The sequence below is a fragment of the Aquarana catesbeiana genome, linkage group LG03, assembly GCF_042186555.1.
Source record: "Aquarana catesbeiana isolate 2022-GZ linkage group LG03, ASM4218655v1, whole genome shotgun sequence".
Lineage (NCBI taxonomy): Eukaryota > Metazoa > Chordata > Amphibia > Anura > Ranidae > Aquarana > Aquarana catesbeiana.
The window spans coordinates 553,449,352-553,475,543 of NC_133326.1; the positions used below are offsets into that span (position 1 = coordinate 553,449,352).

Sequence of the window (26,192 nt, forward strand, 5' to 3'; positions counted from 1 at the left end):
CTGGGCACACCCTAATCACCCTGTGCGGTGCCAATTTCCCCAGCTTCCTGGCATCCCATCTCTCCCCTGCAGTGCTTCCAGTTTCCCTCTCCGGCTGGCTGCTGCGGGATGTTTCAGGATGGATGAAAGAATGAGCGAAATGAGTGTTCTGTACCGATCACTCCTGTGTTCGTTCATAACTGAAGCATACTAAACAATGTTTAGTATGCTTCAGTTTGTGAATGAACAGGAACCCACTCAGCAAAGAGCACTTCCCATTCGTTCACTGTTTAGTGCAGCTGAGACTGCAGAGAAAGGAACCAGGGAAGCTCTGTCCTCATTCTCTCTGTTTAGACCCTTGATATTTCACCAACACCCCCCAACGAAATTCCTAAAAAAATTGTGAAAAAAAAAATAAAAATAATAACAACTACTGACACCATCCACTGCCCTACTGACACCAATCTCTGCTCTACTGACACGTCCAGTGCTCTGCTGATAATTACCCATGTGTGTTTTTGCACCCTAATGCAATAGGCTGCACACACCAATGCTCCCTGTAGAACCTGTTTGCCAGGCAATCGGTCAATCTATGCCTTAAAGCGGAGTTCCACCCAAAAGTGGAACTTCCACTTATCGGATTCCTCCCCTCCCTCCGGTGCCAAGTTTGGCACCTTTCGGGGGGGGGGGGGGGAGCAGGTACCTGTTTATGACAGGTACCCCATCCCCACTTCCGTCAGACCTCGCGAGGTACGTCGGAAGACCAGCTCCCTTCCTCCTCCTTCCCCTGCTGCTGGGCCAGTAAGGGAGCGCTGCGTGCTTCGTGCATTCTCAGTAGGGATCCGGCTGTGAAGCCGCAAAGCTTCACTGCCGGGTTCCCTTCCCGGCAATGGCGGCGGCACCCGATAGCCAATGGAAGCATCAGCCTGGGGTGATGACATCCCTGTATTCCAGGACAGGTAAACGTCCTAAAAATAAAAGTCAGCAGCTACAGTATGTGTAGCTGCTGACTCTTAATTTTTGGAATGGGGCAGAACACCGCTTCAAGCCGGCCATACATGGATCAAATTTCAGCAGGGACCAGATGAATTTCGATCCATGTATGGGCAGGCTGGTTGTACAGAAGTCGATCTACCAAACTGACATTTGTACAACCAGCCTGCCAGGTTTTTCCTGATTGATCCCTGGGAGTTTCATACAGCACGCAGAGTTCAGCCTGGTGTCAATAAGAGGTTGTGATGCAAAGAAGTAATTTCGGGATTAGAAAGTCTTGATTTTCAAAGTAAAGTAGGCAAGTTATGGGCACTGATAACAATAAGAACTGTCTGCATAGAGAAGAATTTAGTAGCATAAAATGACTTTTATAACCGATTTAAACAAGTTTTTTAAATAACACTGAGGGTCTGACTACACATCTGAGATCTACAAATAAATACGAAGCATTTTGTAAATGTATGAACAATAGAGATGAGTTCTGGCATTCTCTGAACTCCCCTCTAGCTGAACTCTGAACTCATGCTCTTTTTTTACTTTAATGAGCAGCTTGTTCTCAACCCGTCTCTTTGTTTATGTGAGCTGAGGGGCAGAAATGACCCGGACCCCTGCAGCTCATTGGAGTGAAAAAAGAGCACAAGTTCAGAGTTCAGCTACAGATGAGTTTGGAGGACGCCCAAGCTTATTTAAAGCAGTATTAAACATAAAAGCAAGTATTTTTGTCATATTGAAGCTTACCACGTCTTAAATGTGATGTCTGCATTTGTTTTCTATTTGTCTATTTTCACCTGGTGATCCAGCCAGTAAGTCTGTTGTTTTTCAAAAGAACAAGCTGTCCACCATTTACCACTGACTGGGGTGCTTACGATAATCAGCTTTTATCCCAAAGGGAAGAAAACGGTTTGCTGTAACTGCTTGAGTAACTGCAGTGTAAGATGGAGTTTGGCTTCAATTTGTTAGTGTATCTAAATCTGCTAGTGCATCTAATTCCTCCCCCCCAGACTGAAATACTGCTGTCCAAAGGTGCCTTCATCCAGAGTGGGGTCACTCTAATGCCCTATACACACGGTCGGACATTGATCGGACATTCCGACAACAAAATCCTAGGATTTTTTCCGACGGATGTTGGCTCAAACTTGTCTTGCATACACACGGTCACACAAAGTTGTCGGAAAATCCGATCCTTCTGAACGTGGTGACGTAAAACACGTATGTCGGGACTATAAAACGGGGCAGTAGCCAATAGCTTTCATCTCTTTATTTATTCTGAGCATGCGTGGCACTTTGTGTGTCGGATTTGTCTACAAACAATCGGAAATTCCGACAACGGATTTTGTTGTCGGAAAATTTTATAGCCTGCTCTCAAACTTTGTGTGTCGGAAAATCCGATGGAAAATGTGTGATGGAGCCCACACACGGTCGGAATTTCCGACAACAAGGTCCTATCACACATTTTCCGTCAGAAAATCCGACCGTGTGTACAGGGCATAATACAGGAGGTGTGTTACTGGCCAGATCGCCAGGTAAAAACAGAGTGAAAAAAAGCCTAAAAAAGAAAACTAATGCAGCCACTACATCTAAGGATTGGTAAACTGCAATATATAAAATTTATGGTTTTGGGTTTAATACCACTTTAAATACCTAATATGTACCGTACAGTTGATAATTTGCAGTAACAGAAGCAGACTTTTCCAGCAGGGGGAGATCTGGAGCCAAGAGCCAGTGCTCATTTTTTTGGCAATGGGCTCAGTCCTTGTCCTTAAGTAGAGTCCACCTGATTAGAGTCCCCCTGGCAGTGCTAGAAGCCCTACCAGGCTTGTACCGCCCTCTACGTCTTCTTCGACAACACCCAAGTGCCAGTATTCCTGAGCAACAGCATAATAAAGTCACTGTAGAACCAATAAGGGCCGGAAGAGCCCAGAGCTTAGCTGAAGGGTCTCCGGCATCCTCCCCTTCTGTTTCAGAGCTGTGGTTCCTCCCAATGTGGCCCTTGGTCTCATTGAGATGTTGTTTGCTGCTGTCCAGGTGGGCTGGGTTTTCAGCATCTGACATTGGCTGGCCCAGAGGTGTAGATGAGGGTAGGAAATCTTTGGTGCCAAATTCCTCTTCGGCATGTGACCTGTCCCCTGATGGGGAGATCTGAGAGCTCTCGGACACAAGAAGGTCAGGAGTCTGGGGTGGAGTGAGAGTTGGGGGGAGGGATCGGAGGGGAGAGTCCGCAGGGGAGGGCAGTGGGGGAGGTGATTCCTGGGGGGAGGTCTCAGCAGGAGAATCAGAGGGGAAAATTTGCGGCAAAGAAGGTGCTTGGTTTGTGTGGTGTTCCTCCGTTGGATGGACCTGTGGAGAGGTGGGAGTGGAGGAGTCCTGTGTCCGTGATATGTTCACTGGATTCCATTTCAGAGACGACCGCAGGTTAAAATCCACTTGACCCAATTTTTCAAACACCAACAGGTCTGGATCGACACCTGTAAGCCAAGACTTGGAAAATTAAAGGACCAGTAAGTGTGGGCTAAAGTGTTTAAAAATATGTTCACATTTTAGGAACTTAAAGAAATATGTTTATATCTCAGTCAATATAAAAAGAGTTACATCCACGCATTATTTTTTTTTTTCCTTTTCCTTTCTCTTTCTTTTTTTTTTTCTCTCTTTATAATCAAGGCTGTTTATTGCCTAAGGCATTATTTTTTTTTAAGCAGACCAAATTTAGTATATTGCATCTACCAGTCTATAGATGTAGCGACCACATTCATTTTATATTTTCTGGCTTATTCTCCTTGATTTTCACCTGGTAATCCTGCCAGTAACACACTTCTTGTGTTAGGGTGACATCATTCACTCACTGTACTGTATTTATGGAGGAGCAGTGTTATCACTCAAGAGGAAGACTACAGAACACCTTCTCCCCTCCATAACACACATTGGAGACGTTCTGTAGTCCACCAAGATATCTGGGAATAATGTGTCTGCAAAGGCAGGGAACACAGAAAGTGTTCAGCTCACAAGATCAACAGGTACTTTTTGCACTTATCAACCAAATATAACAAAACTCTTCCAACCATATATTTACCAGATCACAAGGGAGCAAATAAGAAAAAATTACATTTAGGTATTATATACGTAGCCTATGTCTTGTTACTGAGTCTGTGCGCATCTAACTCTAATGCCCTCTACACACAATTGGACATTGAAAGGACATTCCGACAACAAAATCCTAGGATTTTTCCCAATGGATGTTGGCTCAAATTTGTCTTGCATACACACGGTCACACAAAGTTGTCGGAAAATCCGATCGTTCTGAACGCGGTGACGTAAAACACATATGTCGGGACTATAAACGGGGCAGTAGCCAATAGCTTTTGTTTCTTAATTTATTCTGAGCATGTGTGGCACTTTGTGCGTCGGATTTGTGTACACACGATCGGAATTTCCGACAACGGATTTTGTTGTCGGAAAATTTTATAGCAAGCTCTCAAACTTTGTGTGTCGGAAATTCCTATGGAAAATGTCCGATGGAGCCCACACACGGTCGGAATTTCTGACAACAAGGTCCTATCACACATTTTCCATCGGAAAATCCGACCGTGTGTACAGAGCATTACTGATGGCTTTTTTCCTTTATCTTGATCTGGTAATCCTGTTAGTAATGCCCCATACACACGATGAAATTATCGGACGAATGATCGTCCGTTTTTTATTGCATGTTGATATCAGATCGAATCTGATGAGTTTACTAAAGTCACGAAAATTCCCGCACGACAGAAATAAAATTTGGAAGTGATGTCATGTGTTGTAATGCATTTGTATTGCATTTTCGAAACGATAGCTGTACTGATTAAACGAAAATCGTACGATCTGACATCGTACAAAAGAAACTTTCCTGCATATCCTATAGAATAATATCGGATGAACTGTCCTGATCTGCTCTCTAAAGCTCTGTACTAACGATCCCATTATCGTACGATCACTTCAAAAGTGGTATTTTCTGTACGATTTTCTGATCGTGTGTACGGGGCTTAACGCACTTCTTGCCCTAGGGTGACAATGCTCAATGTACTGCATTTACACAGTAAAGATAAGAAGTGTTGTTACCATACAACAGGGCAATTTAAAACACCTCCTCCTCTCCTCATTTGCATAACGTAGGGGAAGGTGTTCTATAGTCAATTGAACAAACTCAAGATTTCTAGCAGCATTTCTGGATGAATACCGTATTTATCGGCGTATAACAACACGCACAGGCGTATAACACGCACATTCATTTTAAGAGGGAAGTTTCAGGAAAAAAACTTAAATTTGAAATAAGGAACTTTGAAGCAAAATAAGGGTCAGTGCCCATCTGCAGCCTCACCATTGCCATCAATGCAGCCTGATCAATGCCCATCTGCAGCCTCACCATTGCCATCAATGTAGCAGCCTCACCATTGCCATCAATGCAGCAGCCTCACCATTACCTTCAATGCAGCAGTCTCGCCAATGCCATCAGTGCAGACTGATCGATGCCCATCTGCAGCCTAGAGGATACAGGGAGGGGGGCAGGACGAGCGCCGACAGATTACATACAGTGAGAATCTCCTATGATAGACAGAACAGTAGTCCAATGGCAGCCCAGGAGACGGGACTTCTTATTACAGAGGCCGCCAAGTAAACAGAAGATTCTCACTGTATGTAACCTGACGGCGCTTGTCCCACCCCCTCCCTGTCCCCTCCGAGGCAGCTAAAATTGAAGTATTTGCGTATAACACGCACCCGCTATTTGCACCCGATTTTCATGTTGAAAAAGTGAGTGTTATACGCCAATAAATACAGTAGTTATTTTTGCAATTACTGAACAGATATAACAAAATACTTGTAGGTCTGGTATGAATTTTAATGGGGACCCCCCCCCCACACACACAAAAAAAAACACAAAATGTGGGGTTCTCCCCAAAAATTTATACCAATGGGGGGGGGGGGGGGGGAGTGTGTGCCTCCTCTATCCGGAACCATACCAGGGTGCATGCCCTCAAAATGGGGAGGGGGGTATTGTGCCAAGGGAGGGATGCCTCTGGCAAAGCACCCTGTCCCCATATTGAGGACAAGGGCCTCTTCCCCACAACCCTGGCTCGGTGGTTGTGGGGGGTCTGGGGGTATTGGGGTCCCTCCCTATGTGAATGGAAAGGGGTACATAGTTTAAAAAAAATTATAAAGTGTAAGTAAAAACACAGTTATTGACAAGGTATTTATTAAATAAAAAATTAAAAAACCCAAAATGTCCCATGTTGTATATCCATCATCAATCGTGTTGACCAGTGATGTTGATTCACGCCCATCAAGATGAAACACTCCCACTGGAAAGAAAAAATCCCACCGACCGATGGATATGACCGATCTCGACATCGTCCAGGCTCCATCACTAAAAGTGAACAAAGAGGCCTGATGCTCCTGGGTGATGTCGTTAAGTAAATCTGCCCGTAACTATTTTTGGTCACCGTTATTGCCCAAATATGGCCATGTGGTCATGTTTTGTCAGCGATATTAGAATAATTCCCGCCCCGTTGTTTACAGGGCTGGGTATTCCCGGTAAGTAAATAAATGGGGCAAAGTGACGTCACTGGTTGCTAAGGATGCGGTAGATGCTCCTTAGCAACCATTGATAGGACGCTGTCATAGATAATAGTGGTAGAAATGCTGCTTCCATATATGATGTTTAGTTCCCACCTAACATGTAAAAATTCGGCATTTGGACAATCGCCCAAACAGCCAACGTTTGGTCTGAACTTGTGTTGGAGATGAACTTTAAGCTCATCTCTAATTTTTGGGGTTTACATACACTTTCAATGCCTGTGGAAGGCTCCATTCACACCAATGCATTTTTTCATGTTTTTTGCAGAAAATCAGGAATTTTTTTTAACATGGGTTCCTATGAAACTTGTTCACATCAATGTATTTTTGTGCCTCTACATTTTTGGAAAGGGTCAGGGTGCTTTTTTGCGTTTTTTTGGTTAAATAGACTTCATGGAGAAGCTGCAGAAAAGCATGTAGTGCGTTTTTACCACGAGTTTGACACGATATGCGTTTTGCAATCTGCCCAACATCAAATTTTCTAAAAAAATAGCAATAAAATCGCAGTAAAAGAACGTGGAAAGCACAGCAAAAAGCACTGTAGAAATGCTCAAAAGCAACATGCAAAGATGTGCATCGAACCTAAAAGGGAACAGGGGAGTGCAGTCCTGGGTATATATGAGCGATTGCGGGTGAGAACACCCTTTGCTTACCCGCTGTGACAGTGAACAGAATTCCACGCTCATGTAGCTGGACCAGGCAGCTGTCGGGGTGTGGGCAGTGCACTAGGTGGCAGTTGACGGTCCCAGCGCCCAACTCTGTGTAGAAGACAGCAACATTACAAGACTCTGTGGAGACAGAACAATGGTGTCAAAACTTTCCAGGCTGACATACAGTATTCAGAAACATATTAGATCATATAGTAGGGTTGCCACATGTCCGGGATTCATCTGGACAGCCCGGGTTTGGAATCATGTGTCCGGGTTTCTGTCCACCTCAAACCTGGACACATTAAACAATACACTGAACATGCCTGCACTTTCCCTCACTGAATAATAGATGCTGGGTACTAACAAACAGAATAGTACTGCCTTTACCTACACTAACAGTGATAGAGAACATAGGTGTTCTGAGGTAAAAGAGAGAAATGAAGACGATGGCGAAAAGTGTAGGAGGAAGTGAGGAAGGCAGACGGGCCCTGGAAACTCAATATCCATCATGCCAGAGGCTCCTCGCTGCCTGAATGTCCATTTGTCCCTCCTCTCTCTGCACTGCCCCAATGACAACGGGGACCCCTGGGCCCATGCCATCCTGACAGACCGAGCTGGGGGTGGATTTTACTGGGGACAGACTGACCTGGAGGGGATTGTATTTGGGACAGACTGACCTGGAGGGGATTGTATTTGTGACAGACTGACCTGGGGCGGATTATATTTGGGACAGACTCACCTGGGGGGATTATATAAGGGACAGACTGACCTGGAAGGGATTGTATTTGGGAGAGACTGACCTGGAGGGGATTGTATTTTTGACAGACTGACCTGAGGGATTGTACTGGGGACAGACTGACCTGGGGGATTGTATTGGGACAGACTGACCAGAGGGATTGTACTGGGGACAGACTGACCTGGGGGATTGTATTGGGACAGACTGACCAGAGGGATTGTACTGGGGACAGACTGACCTGGGGGGATTGTATTGGGACAGACTGACCAGAGGGATTGTACTGGGGACAGACTGACCTGGGGGGATTGTATTGGGACAGACTGACCAGAGGGATTGTACTGGGGACAGACTGACCTGGGGGGATTGTATTGGGACAGACTGACCAGAGGGATTGTACTGGGGACAGACTGACCTGGGGGAATTGTATTGGGGACAGAATGAGTTGGGAGGATTGTATTGGAGACAGACTGACCTGGGGGGATTGTATTGGGGACAGACTGACCTGGGGGGATTATATTTTGGACAGACTGACCTGGGGGGGGGTTATATTTGGGACAGACTGACCTGGGGGGATTGTATTGGGGACAGACTGACCTAAGGGATTGTACTGGGGACAGACTGACCTGGGGGGTTTGTATTGGGGACAGACTGACCTGAAGGGATTGTATTGGGGACAGACTGACCTGACATTTTGTACTGGGGGACAAACTGTTAACACAATTTAACCTTAGCCACTGTTCACTGCAGCGTGCTTAGTGCGCCGCATTGCTACTTTCCTTGGGGCACTCAAAGATGTCCCATGTCTTTTACAATCTCATGGTGTAAATTACAAAACAAAATTGCTGTGCGCCGCTAAAGTGTTTCGGGTTTGGCGTGAAGAAAAGGTAGCAACCCTATCATACATTAACATCTGAGCCATCTACATCAGAGAAGGCTTTTTTTTAACGTTTTTTGATTATCAGCACAGCCCCCTCAGATGTGCCCCAACACCTTTTAAAATGTGCCCATAAGCTGTCAGTCAGTGCCCCATAAAAACACAGCTCACAGTGCCCATCAAAGTGCCAATCAGTGCCCATATCAGTGCCCACCACAGTGCCAGTCAGTAACCATCTGAGTGCCCAGCAGTAAAATCTGTCAGTACCTCAACATCAGTGCTGCCCATCAGTGCCAATCAGTGCCGCCTATCTGCCAATCAGTGCCGCCTGCCAGTGCCCATCACAGCTGCCTGTCAGTGCCCATCACAGTCGTTTGTCAGTGCCCATCAGTGCCGCCAGTCAGTGCCCATCAGTGCTGCCTATCAGTGCCCATCAGTGCTGCATATCAGTGCCGCCTATTGGTGCCCATCAGTGCTGCATATCAGTGCCTATCAATTCTACATATCAGTGCATCCTCATCAGTGCCCATCAGTGCCAACTCATTAGTGCCACCTCATCAGTGCCCGTCAGTGAAGGAGAAAACAAAATTTTAAAACCGAAACAAAGAAAAACTTTTTTTTTCAAACATTTAGTTCTTTTTTAGTTTGTTTAGCAAAAAATAAAAAAAAACGCAGAGGTGATCAAATGCCACCAAAAGAAAGCTCTATTTGTGGGAACAAAATGATAAAAACTTAGTTTGGGTACAGTGTAGCATGACCGCGCAATTGTCATTCAAAGTGCGACAGCGCTGAAAATTGTCCTGGGCAGGAAGGGGTTAAAGAGCCCTGTATTGAAGTGGAGAGACTGAATCCAGCAGCATGTTGCAGTTTGAACATGTACCGTTAACACTCATATGGAAAAAAGACCTTTCTTTTACTGCAATTTAATTTCCTGTTTCTTTCAGAAGGGATCTGAAATGGAACAAAGATTGAAGTATTTTATGTTTATGTATATTAGGCATAAAGGCTTGTGTAGATGGTCACATGCAGTGTGCATTCAGCTCGTGTTTGAGATGCTTTAGAGTTCCATCACAGGTGCTCATGACCTGCATTTGATCACATCTTGACCTGCAATTTACTTTCATCTGACCTGCAGTTAACCTGCTCCTAAACTGTGGATTGTACACTTTTAAATGTTTTCATTGAAATATGAATATAGTTATACTCCCCATGTTGTTTGTTTGCCTTACTATGTAATAATGGGCTTCCATGTTGTGGCTGCAGTTTGTAGTGTCATGGCTGATCAATCCCTCTATGTCTAGGCATTGATTCAGCTTGCTTGTCCCTATGCACCAATGGGACAAGACAACTTCCTTTTCTTGGGTTACACAGCACTCAATGCATGCCTCACTATCCACTCTGTGTTGCATTCAGATCAGCTCCAACATACAAATGAGTTCTCTGTGTGTCTGTGAATTCTGTGCCTGCCTGTGTCTGTGTCAGATCCAATTACTGTGCAGCACTCACCTGCACTAGTGCTAGACTGAGAGACCCGGGGATTGTGAGATATATAGTTTCTTCACAGGAAGTATCAGGTCTCACACTACAGACAGAGGTTATGCATTAACCTGTGCAGTGCCATGCCACATACATTCAACACAAACTGAAACTGCTGACAAAGGAATGTGATGATTTATTCTACTATAGGTTGCGTGACACCAAATGACACCATAAAACTACACGATCAATGCACAGCTTATGCAGGTGAAAAACACAAGGTGTGGGTAGGAATGTTTACAATGCCTTTAGGTTGGAGCAGTGGATAGGTCAACCTTAACAGCCAATCACATTTCACTTATCAACACAGCAGGCTTCTCACCTTGGTCGCAGCACTTGCGGCTGCAGAGGTGGGCAGAGGGTTCTGGGTGCCTCTGAAGTACCCGGGCACCTCGCTGCTCAGAGACAGAGAAGCTGAGAAAGAGGCCAGGGAACCGTCTGATCCAGCAGTCATGGTAGAAGGTGGTGTGTGGGCACAGGGCGCTGGATAGACACAGCTCGGGTAAGAAATCCAGCAGGTAAAAGATCAGAAAGAGGGAAGACTCCAGATTCATTGCCATGTCCAAAGGGTACAAGAGACAAGGTCCTAAAGAGGGACATAAGAGGGGAGATTCAGCCTTAACAGACAATCAGCGGTCTAAACCACAGGCTCATAACATAGCTACCAAGAGAACCTAAATTGTTTTAAAGCTAAACTCCTGGCAGATATAAAAGACACAGATTATTGCAGCTCTTTGTTCATTAATACATCATTAATAGTTGTTATTTTCAATGCAAGCAGCATAAATACCTGAATTTGACCTGGCATCAGTCTTATGCAATCCATGTACAGCAGAGCTCAGACTGAGGGAGGGATTAGCAGCAGTGACAGAAAGATTTGGTCATCAGTCTGCCACTTCTCCATTCACAGGCTGACTTGTGTTACTGAACTGCAGCAGAGAAAAATCAGGTCTCCTGCCCTGCTAGACAGGGCTGTGCTAGGTGGCAGGGCTGTGTAAATCTCAGGACTGGATAGACAGAAATTCAAATCCTTTGGCAGGTAAAACAGCCTTGGTATATGTATTTAATCTGTGTATGTAGTATGATTTTACTAAACTAATTAGAAATGTTTACTCAATAAATTAGGTAAATATTCCCTTCAATTATTCAGTCAGGTAAAATGTAAATTCAGGTTTACTTTTTTCATGATTCGATAAAATAAAGTGAATATACAGTATCTCACAAAAGTGAATACACCCTCACATTTTTGTAAATATTTTATTAGATCTTTTCATGTGACAACACTGAAGAAATGACACTTTGCTACAATGTAAAGTAGTGAGTGTACAGCTTGTATAACAGTGTAAATTTGCTTTCCCCTCAAAATACCTCAACACACAGCCATTAATGTCTAAACCGCTGGAAACAAAAGTGAGTACACCCCTAAGTGAAAATGTCCAAACTGGGCCCAAAGTGTCAATATGTTGTGTGGCCACCATTATTTTCCAGCACTGCCCTAACCCTCTTGGGCATGGAGTTCACCAGAGCTTCACAGGTTGCCAGTCCTCTTCCACTCCTCCATGACGACATTACGGAGCTGGTGGATGACCTTGTGCTGCTCCACCTTCCATTTGAGGATGCCCCACAGATGCTCAATAGGGTTTGGGTCTGGAGACATGCTTGGCAATGGCCAGTCCATCACCTTTACCCTCAGCTTCTTTAGCAAGGCAGTGGTCATCATGGAGGTGTGTTTGGGGTCGTTCTCATGTTGGAATACTGCCTGCAGCCCATTCTCTGAAGGGAGGGGATCATGCTCTGCTTCAGTATGTCACAGTACATGTTGGCATTCATGGTTCCCTCAATGAACTCTAGCTCCCCGGTGCCAGGCAGCACTTATGCAGCCCCAGACCATGACACTTCCACTACCAGTGGCGTCTCTAGGGGGTGACTATTGGGACTATAGCCCCAAATCTAGGGCCCATAGCCCCGAGTCTCTTGTTGCAGGATCCCTGCCTGGACAGTATGCCATGGCTGTGGCAGACGGGCTGCATGAGAGAGGTGGATAAGAGGAGAGAAGTGAGCGGGTGGACGAGCAGAGATGACATCATCTCTCTCCGCCCGCTCCACATCACCACTCTTCTGCCCTCACAGCTGGGCCTCTTCAATGTGGGAGCAAGGCACGGCGGGGAGCAGAGAGATTACATAATTTCTCACTGCCTACCACAGATCAGTGTTCTTCCGCCCTCACAGTGCGGGCCTCTTTAATGTCGGAGGTGCGGCGGGGAGCAGCGAGATCACATCATCTCTCACTGTCCGCCCCGCATGACCGCTATCATGCCCTCACTAAATGGACCAGTGCTGCCAGCCTGTCACTAATACAGTGACAATGCACATTTGGTGGCACTGGCTGGCATGGCAAGTGACAATCCACATCAGTTGGCAGGTGACAATCCACTTCTGGCGCCAGGCGACGTAGCAAGTGACAATCTGCAAATGGTGGCAGGTGATGTGGCAAGTGACAATCTGCAAATGGTGACAGGTGACGTGGCAATCTGCAAATGGTGGCAGGTGATGTGGCAAGTGACAATCCACATCTGGTGGCAGGTGACAATTCACATCAGGTGGCAAGTGACAATCCTCATCTGGTGGCAAGTGACAGTGACAAGTGACAATCCACATATAGTGGCAGGTGACAGTAGCAAGTAACAAGCTGCATCTGGTGACAGGCGACGATGGCATGTGACACGCGGCATCTGGTGGCAGGTGATGTAGCAAGTGACACGCCCAGGGCTCCCACTGATTCTGCATTATGGCGAGTTGAACCACTTCATTATATATTAGAATGTAACAATAGAAACAATGCGCTTCAATCACCCTGACACCATATCAACCATAGTGCCATGATGATTAAAGCCCCAACAGCAGCCATTGCCCCCCACCCCGGGCCTAGAAAAAGGTTGGTGAGCAGTGCTATGGGCTCTAGCCCCAGATCTTTTGCAGACCTAGTAACGCCCCTGCGGCTATGTAATTTTATGTGCTGAGGCACATTGAGATGTGGAACGCACAGTGCAAAAATGCTGCAACGTGTTGGGGTGAAATAAAAACCTTAGGACAAATTGCCTTGTTCTTGGGGAAATACTGCTTGGTGTGAATAAGTGTTGGTGGTAAATAATCTACCCTCCATCCAAGACCTCATGTACACTGCAGCTTCTAAACTTGAGTTTAGTAGCTTTTCCCATTTTTTTTTACCAAAGCTCCTAAGTTCAACTCCATAAAAGCCTGTGGGGTTGATTTACTAAAGGCAAAAACTTGAACATGCACTTGGAAGTGCAGTTGCTGTAAATCTGAGGGGCAGATCTGAAATCAGGGGAAGCTCTGCTGATTTTATTATTCAATCATGTACAAGCAAAAATGCAGTTTTTTTTACTTTCCTTGCATGTTCCCCTCGGATCTACAGCGACTGCACTTCCAAGTGCACTTTCAGTGCAAAGTGGATTTGCCCTTAGTAATTAAACCCCTATGTGTCGATGTACTTATAGGCTTTTACAAGTGTTTAGAAGCTGCTGCGGTAAGAAGAGGTTCAACCTCCCCTAACCTCCCTCTCCTGATCACGGAAGAATCGCGTTCAAAATAGGAAAGTTTTGACCGCATTGCGATTTTGGCACGATTTTGCAGCGTTTTGCATTTTCCCACGGCCGGTGGTCAACCTAGTCTATGTGTACATGAAGCTTAAAGCTAAAGGCTGACAACCCCAACTACAAACCAATTGTTCAAACTAAGTATCAGCGTACAATGCACCTTGTGCCAAAAATATCGATGCCTGAAGCTAACTGTCCTGCCCCACAACGCACCAAACTGCGTTTCTGAAGATGAAACAATCTGGGGCTCAGAATACATTTTGCAGAAGAATACAGCAAGTTGTTACTTTTCCCCATCATCCCCACTATATATATATATATATATATATATATATATATATATATATATATATATATATATATATATATATATATATTTTGTTTTTTTTCAAAAACATAATGGAGGAGAAGGTGGAAGGATGTCTTTCCATGCTATGGTAAAGACGGGAAATACAATGTTGTGAACATTTAGTGCTACAAAGTTCCTATATCATTGTATGGGCTGACTCACACAGGTATACGTGTATTTTCTGCATTAGGGCTCATTCACACGGGCAGAAAAAAAATGCTGCGTTTAGATGCGTACCGCAGATAGATTTGTACACAACCAAACGCAGCACTATCAATGAGCCCGTACACACAGCTGCATCTACATACGAAAATGTATCCTGCATTTATCCATGCAGAAAAAAAAGTAGGACACATTTTACGTGCGTAGATCTGCAGATTTTAGACACATACACATGAGTACTTCAGGTTTGTATTTTACGCAGGATCTTCTAGCTTTGTCAGGGAGGACTTTTCTTTCATGCAGAAAATACACATATACCAGAGTGAATGAGCTGTTATTAAAGAAAGGTTCTTGCTGGTAGAGCTAGAAGGTCCTGTGTAAATGACCCACCTAAAGCACTCATGTGTAAAAATCTGCAGCTGTCTTCCAATTTTTATTGTACAAGCTAAAGGCAGCGCACATTTTTGTATGTAAACACCGCTGTGTGTTGGGGGTCATTGATTACAATTTGATCCGTACTAAACGATCTGCTGTACACATCCAAAGGCAGTGTTTTTTTTCTACTCATGTAAATGAGTTCTATAGCTTTGTGTTTGTTGGGTGTACATGTGGGATTTCCTGACCATAGGCGTGAGAACAGGGTGTGCTGAGTGTGCCTGGGCACTCCCTAATCACCCTGTGCGGTGCCAATTCCCCTGGCTTCCTGGCATCCCCTGTCTCTCCCCTGTAGTGCTACCAGCTTCCCTCAACCACTGGCTGCTGCGGGGATGTTTTAGGTTGGATGGATGAATGAACACAATGAGTGATCTGTACTGATCACGCCTGTATTCATTCTTAACCAAAGCATAGTAAACAATGTTTACTATGCTTCAGTTTGTGAATGAACAGAAAGCCGCTCAGCAAAGAGCACTTCCCATTTGTTCACTGTCCAGTGCAGGTGAGGCTGCAGAGAAAGAAACCAGGGAAGCTCTGTCCTCAGTCCTTTTCTCTCTGTTTAGACCCTTGATATTTCACCAACACCCCCCCTAAAAAAAAAATAATTGTAAAAAAAATAATAAATATTACAACTACTGACACCGTCCACTGCCCTACTGACACCAATCTCTGCTCTGCTGATATACACACATGTGTGTTTGTGCTCTGGGGTGCACACCCTAATGCAATAGGCTGTCACACCAATGTTCCTGACTTTGTGCAATTTTTACAGAGAGTAAAGATTACAGCACCAAGCTGTAAGGATGGGTCCAGATATGAATTTTTGTTACCAGCCCATGAGTTTTGGGGGTCATGCACAAATCCCCCCTTCATCAGAGCTTGGCTTTATTGTGCAAGAGCAAACTGGATTTCAGTGTTACGCTTGTTCAGTAGCTTTCTAGCAACGCTGTACGATGGCACATAAACACTGAATTATACCTGTACAGTATAACCCTACCCGAATGTCCTCACTTACCTGTGTCCAGAGGGTGCTCTCCTTGCCGTGGATCATGATGCCCCTCGGCTGCAGGAAAATGTTTTCTGTCTCTCTGTCTTGAGAGTTGCCCACGTCTGTCTCCTCTCTCCCCCCATCACACAGTCCTGTCCTCTTCTCTGCACAGGGTGAAATACTGATACCTGGGAAGGAAGGGGGAAGAAGGGGGGGACAGGTGGCAGGGAGAGGGGAGCTGACTGATGATTGGCTGCCACTTTAAAAGAAACCAGACTAGGGAATTTGAAACTGTACTGCTGCCTTTTTTAATTATTATATTAATCTTTTAATGCCGATGTAATGAAAAAAAAAAACAAGGGTGTGTGTTTCTGGGCGCCAATGGGATGTCAGGGTGCATATGTTTCAAATTTGTAAGTATCTGGATATTTAATATCTTGTTGCTTGCTACTTATTTATTTCCTGCATTAAAGAAGGTGTAAATTATTAAAGTGATATTAAAGTTTTTTTTTTTTTTTTTGTTTAAACTAATAAACATGTTTTACTTACCTGCTCTGTGCAGTGGTTTTGCACAGAGCAGCCCCCATCCCCCTCTCTCTGAGTCCCTTTCTGGCGCTCTTGGCTTATCCCTCCTGCCGAGTGCTCCCACAACAATCAGCTTACTATGGGGGCACCAGAGCTGAGCCACTGCTCTTTGTGTCCATTCAGACACGGAGCCACATCTTGGCCCCGCCCTTCTCTCTCCTCATTGGTTCACTTACTTTGATTGACAGCAGTGGGAGCCAATAGCACTCGCTGCTGTCTCAGCCAATCAGGAGGGAGAGTCCCGGACAGCTGAGATTCTTATGCAACATCGCTGGATCGATATGGGGCTCAGGTAAGTATTAGGGGGCTGCGGACAGTGTGGGTTTTGAATCATGTGTCTAGGTTTCAGTTCCCCTGAAACCCATACCAGGGGCGGATCCAGGGGCGGATCCAGGGGGGGGGCAATGGGTCAATTGCCCCCTCCGAGAATGCGGGGGAGAGGGCAGGCAGCTGGGTCCACGGGAGAGAGAGAGCGGACGGCCGGACGGGTGACAGTCTGAGACTGACGGTCAGTCTCAGACTATCACCAGCCCCCCCGGCCATCCGCTCTCTCACCTGCCCACTGTCAGTCACTGACAGTGGGTGGGTGAGAGAGCGGACGGCCGGGGGGGCTTGTGACAGTCTAAGCCTGACAGTGGGGTGGGCGGATGAGAGAGGACGGCCGGGCTGGCCGCTGGTGACATTTAGAGAGCGGCCGGGCTGCTGGCCAATCAGGGAGCCGGCGGGCAGGGGAGCAGAGAGATGACATCATCTCTCACCACCCGCCCTGCATCCCTGCAGTTCCGCCCTCACTGTGCAGGTAGCTACGGGCAGCAGAGAGATTACATCATCTCTCTGTTGCCTGACTGGTAATCTGCTGCCTCACCCTCTGGGATACAGAAAGTGACAATTGTAGCTGTAGCAGGCAAGTGACAATCTTCATCTGGTGGCAGGCGACATGGCAAGTGACAATCCGCAATGTTTGGCATGTGACGTAACAATCTGCATCTGGTGGCAAGGTGACTTGGCAAGTGACAATCCGCATCTGGTGGCAGGTGACGTGGCAAGTGACAATCTTCATCTGGTGGCAGGCGACGTGGCAAGTGACAATCTTCATCTGGTGGCAGACGACGTGGCAAGTGACAATCCGCAATGTGTGGCAGGCGACGTGACAATCCGCATCTGGTGGCAAGGTGACGTGGCAAGTGACAATCCGCATCTGGTGGCAGGTGACGTGGCAAGTGACAATCCGCATCTGGTGGCAGGTGACGTGGCAAGTGACAATTGTAGCAGGCAAGTGACAATCTGCATCTGGTGGCAGGTGACGTGGCAAGTGACAAACCGCATCTGGTGGCAGGTGACATGGCAAGTGACAATCCGCATCTGGTGGCAGGTGACGTGGCAAGTGACAATCCGCATCTGGTGGCAGGTGACGTGGCAAGTGACAATTGTAGCAGGCAAGTGACAATCTGCATCTGGTGACAGGTGACGTGGAAAGTGACAATCCGCAATGTGTGACAGGGGATGTGGCAAGTGACAATCCGCAATGTGTGGCAGGTGACGTGGCAAGGTGACAATCTGCATCTGGTGGCAGGCGATGTGGCAAGTGACAATTGTAGCAGGAAAGTGACAATCCACATCTGGGGGCAGGTGACATGGCAAGTGACAATCTGCAACGTGTGGCAGGTGAAGTGGCAAGTGACAATCCGCATCTGGTGGCAGGCAACGGGGCTCCCACTGATTCTGCATTATGGTGAGTTGAACTATTTCATTTTATATAACAATGTAATAATAGAAAAAATGCGCTTCAATCATCCTGACACCATAACAACCATGGTGCTGTGATGATTGAAGCGCCAACACCAGCCATTTCCCTGATAAATTCCCCCCAAAAAACGTATTTTCTGGCAGTGCCCCTCCCGAGACTAGACTCTGGATCCGCCCCTGACCATACACAATATTCAGACAGGAATGTGTCTCAGAACAGGGCCTGGTAGGAGAGTGAGGGGGCACTATGCACACCACATTACTGTTGTCTTTGGATAGCCCAAAGGTGTCCCAGATCTGTTACAATCCTATAATGTATGCTAAAAAAAATACATATGTGTGCCACTAAACTGTTCAGGTTTGGCTTGAAGAAAAAGTGGCAACCCTAGGGGGGCTGAGGGGGGCTGCTACACACAGAAAGTTTTTTATCTTAATGCATAGAATGCATTAAGATTAAAAAAAAACCCTCTGCCTTTAGAACCAATTTAAATCTAGACTCTAGGCACAAAAGCATTCATTTAATCATATTCACCAATAACCACAAAGGATATACAGTAAATTAAATGCTTTTGCAAAGCCAGATATCACCTTGTGAAAGTAATGGTGACATCATCACTATGCTGTACATAGTCTGTGCAGAGAGCAAAACTGAGGGAGGAGCCAAGCAAGCCCCACCCACTACAGGCTGCCTGCAGAAAAAAACAGAAAGGGGTGGAGACAAGACTAGTCACCCTGCACAAGGAGAAGAGAGCAGCAGTGACCGGTCTTTATTACAGGAGGGAAAGTTTTACACTCGATTATTGCACAAATCGGAAAGAAATACACAAAGCACACCAACATTCAAGGTAGAAGACACTTATGTGCATAGGTGTAGGCAGCCTATTGCATTAGGGTGCACCCCAAAGCTCAAACACATATGCCTTTCTCTGCAGCCTCAGCTGCACTGCACAGTGAATGAATGGGAAGTGCTCTGTGCTGAGCGGCTTTCTGTCCATTCACAAACTGAAGCATAGTAAACACAGGGGTTTATTTACTAAAGCTAGAGCGGGCAAAATTCGTCACAATTCTGCAGAGAAACCAATCAGCTTCTAACCTCAGCTTGTTTAATTAAGCTTTAGCAATAAAACCTGGAAGCTGATTGGTTTCTCTGCAGAATTGTGACTAATTTTCCCATCTCTAGCTTTAGTAAATAAACCCCACAGTTTACTATGCTTCAGTTATGATTGAACACAGCGAGTGTGTTCACTGTGTTCATTTAGAAAAGGAAGAGGCTGGTAAATGACATATTGATTAGCCCCTTCCCCCGCTCTCCATCCTGAAACATCCCCCGCAGCAGCCAAAGGGAGAGGCGTGAAGCCAGCGACACAGCGGTGGAGGATCTTCTCAACACGGGGGGGAAGCCTGGGCAGTAGCGGGAATCGGCACCGCACAGAGTGATTAGGGTGTGCCCAGGCACACCTGGCACACCCCCTGCACAGCCTATGCTTATATGTTTATCTTGTGAGCTGCTATGAATTTAAAACCTGTTTATCAGATAACTAATTTTAGTAAACAGCCACGTCTTGTATTAACACAATATTTGCTAATCCCAAAGTGAAGGTTTAAATAAAATCCTGATTTCATAATCATTTTGGTCCCTTGGATCCCCCCTGCAGCCACTTCCTGTGCATATACACTCCAGGGATGGCTGCATGGCATTAATGTTATGCATTTTTTTTTCTAATAATCACAACATTGGACCACGACTGTGTAATGTGTTTTAAAACAGCCACTTGTAGCCTTCATCAGAAGCCCTTGTGACAATATAGGCGCACAACTGGCGGCACAGTGGTGTAGTGGATAGCACGTTCACCTAGCAGTAAGAAGCGTCGCTGGTTCAAATCCCAACCACGACACTACCTGCCTGGAGTTTGCATGTTCTCCCTGTGCCTGCGTGGGTTTCCTCCGGGTACTCCGGTTTCCTCCCACACTCCAAAGACATGCTGGTAGGTTAATTGGATCCTGTCTAAATTGTCCCTAGTATGTAAGAATGTGAGTTAGGGACCTTAGATTGTAAGCTTGAGGGTGGGGACTGATGTGAATGTACAATATATATGTAAAGCGCTGCGTAAATTGACAGCGCTATATAAGTACCTGAAATAAATAAATAAACTGGTAGACGTTGTCATCCCATGACAGGGAGTCCCTGAACAAGGACCTTCATGGAGGATCAGCAGGGATTATTTTAAAGTGATTGTAAACCCTTACATATATCCACTGAAGAGACTCGATCACAGAACGGAGTAAGGGGTCGATCCCGGCTCCTTACCACGTGATCAGCTGTCAGCCAATGACAGCTGATCACATGATGTAAACAGAAGATCGGTAATCGTTTTTTTTTCTCCTCATGCTGTCAGCCGATCACCAGCTTCTGTGCAAGGGATTTGTTCTTCGGTCCCGAAGAGAAAGAGGCGAAGCCGCCTCATCTGTGCCAACCAGTACCGCCTGCCAGTGCCACCTACCGGTGCACACAGTGCCAGGAATCAGTGCCACTTATTAATGCCCGCGAGTGCCACCTATCAATGCCTTATTAGTGTCACCTAGCGGTGCTGCCTATCAGTGTCACCTACCAGTGCCAATCAGTGCCCATCACTGCCACCCATCAGTGCCCATTACTGCCACATATCAGTGCCCATCAGAGCCAGCTATCAGTGCCCATCAGAGCCACCTATCAATGCCCTTCAGTGCCACCTCTCAGTGCTCACCAATACCACCTCATCAGTGCCCACCAGTGCCGCCTATTAGTGCCCATCAATGCCGCCTTATCAGTTCCCATCAGTGCAGCCTATCAGTGCTGCCTCATCAGCGTACATCAATGAAGGAGAAAAATTACCTGTTTTCAAAATTTATTAAGAAAATATAAAATAGTTTTGTATTTTTTTTTCTGTCTTTTTTACATTTTTTTTAACAAAAAATAAAAAACCCAGAGGTGATCAAATACCACCAAAACAAAGCTCTATTTTTCGGAAAAAAATGATAAAAAACTTTATATCTGCACAGTGTTGTATGACCACGCAATTGTCATTCAAAGTGCGTCAGCACTGAAAGCTGAAAATTGGTCTGGGCAGGAGGGGGGTTTAGGTGCCCAGTAAGCAAGTGGTTAATAAAAGCTGCAGATTTAAATATAGTGGAATTTATTTCTGGAATTTTATAATAATGTGTTAAAGCGTATATGAGGTGAAGGTGTTACACTATAAGTGCCTTCAAAGGCTTGAGCTGTTGCAAATATACAGTATATATGCCATATGTCAGTGTAGAAACCCAGTGTACACATTCACCAGCACCCCATGGATCAAGAATCACCGTCCAAAGGTTTCTTTATTGCAGTGTGATCACATCACAGAGATAAGTGCAACGCTTCAAAGCCACGCAGGGCCCCTTCGTCAGGCATGGTTTAGGGGCCCTACGCAGCTCTGAAACGTTGCACTTATCTCGGTGATGTGTTCACATTGCAAAAAAGAAACCTTTGGATGTTAACCCTACCCAACTGGTAATTGCTGCAGCACCCACCATTTTATGAGCCTTGTGCAATAGTAATATTGATAAGAGTGTATAAACCAAATCACTTAAGGCCCTCTTTTGGTAATTACCCACCAGTGTGATTTGGGATTACAGGAAGAGACTGCAGAACATGGGAGAAATCAGCACAAACAGACAAATATATACTCACCGGCCACTTTATTAGGTACAGCGGTTCAACTACGTAGTAACACAAATTGCTAATCAGCCAATCACATGACAGCAACTCAATGCATTTAGGCATCTAGATGTGGTGAAGAGGACTTTCTGAAGTTTAAACCAAGCATCAAAATTGGGAAGAAAGTGACTTTGAACATGGCATGGTTGTTGGTGCCAAATGGGCTGGTCTGAGAATTTCAAAAACTGCTGATCTATTGGGATTTTCACACACAACCATCTCTCTGGTTTACAGAGAATGGTCCAAAAAAGAGAAAATATCCAGTGAGTGGCAGTTGTGTGGAGGAAAATGCCTTGCTGATGTCAGAGGTCAGAGGAGAATGGGCAGACTGGTTAGAGATGATAGAAAGGCAACAGTAACTCAAATAACCACTCGTTACAACCAAGTTATGCAGAATACCATATCTGAAAGCACAACACATCAAACCTTGAAACAGATGGGCTACAGCAGTAGAAGACCACACCGGGTGCCACTCCTGTCAGCTAAGAACAGGAAACTGAGGCTACAATTCGCACAGGCTCACCAAAATTGGACAATAGAAGATTGGAAAGACGTTGCCTGGTCTGATGAGTCTCAATTTCAGTTGTAACATTCAGATATTTAGATCAGAATTTGGTGTAAACAACATGAAAGCATGGATCCATCCTGCATTGTATCAACGGTTAAGGCTGGTGGTGTAATGGTGTGGGGCGATGCTTTCTTGGTACACTTTGGGCCCCTTAGTACCAATTGAGCATCGTTTAAACGCCACAGTCTACCTGACTATTGTTGCTGACCATGTCCTTCTTAGGAAATCGTTCTCAGACAGTGAAACTAGGAGCTTTCACCTCTGAAACCCGCGCAATCTCTTGTGGAGTCTCTCAAGGTTCACCCTTGTCACCAGCGCTCTTCAACATCTACATCCGCCCACTCCTCAAAATCATCAGAAAATCGGACCTCTGCTTCCACTCATACGCTGATGATACCCAACTCTACCTTTGCATCCCCGGAGAAAAAGACCATCATCAGCAACTAGAAAAATGCCTCACTTTGATAGACGACTGGATGACCACTAGCTCTCTTAAACTCAACGGATCAAAAACAGAGCTTCTCCTCCTACACACAAACCAAAATTCCAAAACTAAGACCCCCATGGACACCACCCACCACCTTTGGACAGACCATCTCTCCAAGCACCAAAGCCAAGAGTCTCAGAGTCATCTTTGACTCAGAAATGTCAATGGATGCACAAATAGGATCAGTAGTCAGCCGATCTCACCATCTCCTCTGCCTGCTACGTAGACTCATCCCCTTCGTCCCAGAAGAGGACAAAGCAGCAGTAGTTGGAACAATCAACAATTCCAGACTCGACTATGCAAACTCCCTCTACATAGGACTACCCCAATATCAGCTTGCGCGCTTGCAACTCATCCAAAACACGGCGGCAAGACTGTTAACAGGAAAAAAACCCTGGGAATCCATCTCCCATTCCCTGAGGAGCCTACATTGGCTAACCGTAAAGAACTGAATCACTTTCAAGACCCTCTGCCTCACCCACAAATGTATACAAGGAAACGCTCCTCAATACCTATCTGAGAAAATAAAGCACTACACACCCAATCGCAGTCTACGATCTTCTAACCAAAACCTCCTCCTTTTTCCAAAAACCCGCTACAAAACAAAAGGAGAACGAAGATTCGCAGTCCAAAGACCACGGTTATGGAACGCTCTACCTAGAAGAAAACCATCAGGCCTTCAGGAAGAAAGACCTACCTCTTCTAAGAAGCTGGACAACACAGGACAGATCTAGCGCCTTGAGGCGATTCAGTTCGCATTTGCAGCGCTATACAAATCATTCATTCTTTCATTCATTCATTCATTCATTCATCCCTTTATGACTACAGTGTACCCATCTTCTAATGGCTCCTTCCAGCAGGATAATGCACCATATCACAAAGCTCAAATCATCTCACCACTGGTTTCTTGAACATGACAATGAGATCACTGTACTCCAAAGGGCCTCCACAGTCACCAGACCTCAATCCAATAGAGCACCTTTGTGATGTGGTGGAATGGGAGATTCTCATCATGAATGTGCAGCAACTACGTGATGCTATCATGTCAATACGGACCAAAATCAATGAGGAATGTTTCCAACACCTTGTTGAATCTATGCCACAAAGAGTTCTGAAGGCAAAAGGGGGTCCAACCCAGTACTAGCAAGGTGTACCTAATAAAGTGGCCGGTGAATGTATATACAATATATATATATATATATATATATATATATATATATATATATATATATATATATATATATATATATATATATATATGGTATATATAAATACTTCATGCAGAGACCAGCTGGAAGCTGAATACTGGACCCCAGCACTGTGAGAAAAGAAGGCTAATCACTGATTGCTTTGTTGCATTTCAAAGAATGCTAACAATATTATCGTTATATTATAAACGCAATGGGCTTTCAATGAACCAGTTATGATTACGCTCCTGCAAGATTATAAATGCTCAGTTTCAAGGTTTTTTATTTTCTTTGTCTTACTCATGAAAGGTTTCTTATTTAAGGGAAATACCCTTTGTCTATATTACATTCCTAACCTGGAGAGTCAAAGTGGTAGTAAACAATTTTTTTATAATAGGCTATAATAAGGCTAACCTGTAGGTACAGTGAATACCTCCTAAACTTGCACAGTTTAGATATTCACACTGCATGCAGCCAGTGATGTCACCGGTGCGTGTGCCACAAAAGAATGGCATACCCATGCCATCCCTTCAGAGCACCGTGCCGTGGTCCGTGACTCCCACGCGCATTCAAAGGAGTGATGTCATCGCGGCGTGGCCAATCAGACAACCGGAGGATGCAAACCTGGAAGGAAGACTGGGTGAAGATGGAAGTCCTGTCAGCAGTGACAGCGCGCTTTTCCATTGGTCCAAGGCTCTGCCATTAAGCTCAGTGTCCATTAAGCTCAGTGCATCTGACAAGAAGTGAGAGGCACTGTGAGCTCATCCTCTCAGTCTGCTGGAAACAGAGTATGCAAGCTTGTATTTAAACTGTATGTAGCTTCTGACAGGCTGCGCAAGGAGGCCCGTATCTCCGGTAAACTATAGGTGACAGGAGCCCCAAATTTTGGTGGGGTAGGACCTGGGGTCTCTGTGAAAACCAGGTTGCCGAGCTATGACCCTTGAAGCAGAATAATTTTTATTTTTTTTTTATTATTATTTATTTTTTTATGTTCATGGCAGGTGACTGCATGTCTCTGGTGTATATATTACTATTTATTATCCAGGATTTATATAGCACCAACAGTTTGCGCAGCACTTTACAACATGAGGGCAGACAGTACACTTACAATACAATTCAATACAGGAGGAATCAGAGGGCCCTGCTCATTAGAGCTTACAATCTAGGAAATGTATGTAACAGTAACACACAAATCTAAATGGACCCCAAGGCTGGCCATACATTCTACAATGTTCTTATTCAATTTTCTTTTAGATTTACAAAAACCATGTAATTTGAGGTCAGACCCAAACACTTTCAATTTGTATGCAATCAGACAGGCTCTTGTACTACATAGTTGAAGGTAAATCTAAAGAAAATTGAACAAGAAAATGATATAGTGTATGGCCATCCTAAGGTCTGGTTCACATCATGTTGGGCATTGGTGTGATGTAGAAAGATTGGCAATTGAGGAGGCAATATAGACTTTCATGGTACAGTATAGACTTACACAACAGAAATACAAAAATATAAATGTATTGTAAAAAACATAGGCAGATATACAAAGGATTTGTGATTTGCCTCAGTTTTCTGCTGTCTGACTATATATTTCTTTTGATGTGTACATGTTGGCTTATTATATATATTTTCCTTCTTAGATTTAATATTCTCTGAAAGTATACTCCCGAGGACGCGGGTCACTGCGAAACATGTGGAGATTGCAACTGGATAATTGTGTCCATAAATATATTGCGGAATTTTTTCGATCTTCTCTTTTCCAGATTGTGTCAGAAAATTGGATGCCTCCCTTGAGTAGCATCCTTTGTATATTGTATATCTGCCTATGTTTTAATAATTATGTTTTGTACACTAAATTAATATTTTTGTATTTCCATTGTGCAAATCTATACTGTACCATGAAAGTCCATATTGCCTCCTCAATTGCCAATCTTTCTATTCAATGTTAGGACGGAGGTACTTCATT

General features: G+C 45.0%; 1 protein-coding gene and 1 long non-coding RNA gene across 2 annotated transcripts; one reads left to right on the forward strand and one right to left on the reverse strand.

The window, feature by feature from the left end:
• Positions 1-1,376: 1,376 nt before the first annotated feature.
• MANSC4 (MANSC domain containing 4) lies at positions 1,377-16,887 on the reverse strand. Its single transcript, XM_073621686.1, has 4 exons — positions 15,948-16,887; positions 10,692-10,955; positions 7,227-7,361; positions 1,377-3,437 (listed from the first exon to the last, which is right to left on the reverse strand). Exons 2-4 carry the CDS (start codon positions 10,927-10,929, stop codon positions 2,719-2,721), a joined length of 1,092 nt encoding a protein of 363 aa, XP_073477787.1. The 5' UTR covers positions 10,930-10,955; positions 15,948-16,887; the 3' UTR covers positions 1,377-2,718.
• Positions 16,888-17,116: 229 nt separating this feature from the next.
• LOC141134637 (uncharacterized) lies at positions 17,117-18,210 on the forward strand. The gene is made up of 3 exons (XR_012243250.1): positions 17,117-17,539; positions 17,576-18,017; positions 18,055-18,210. It is a non-coding gene; the product is annotated as an uncharacterized lncRNA (long non-coding RNA).
• Positions 18,211-26,192: the final 7,982 nt, after the last annotated feature.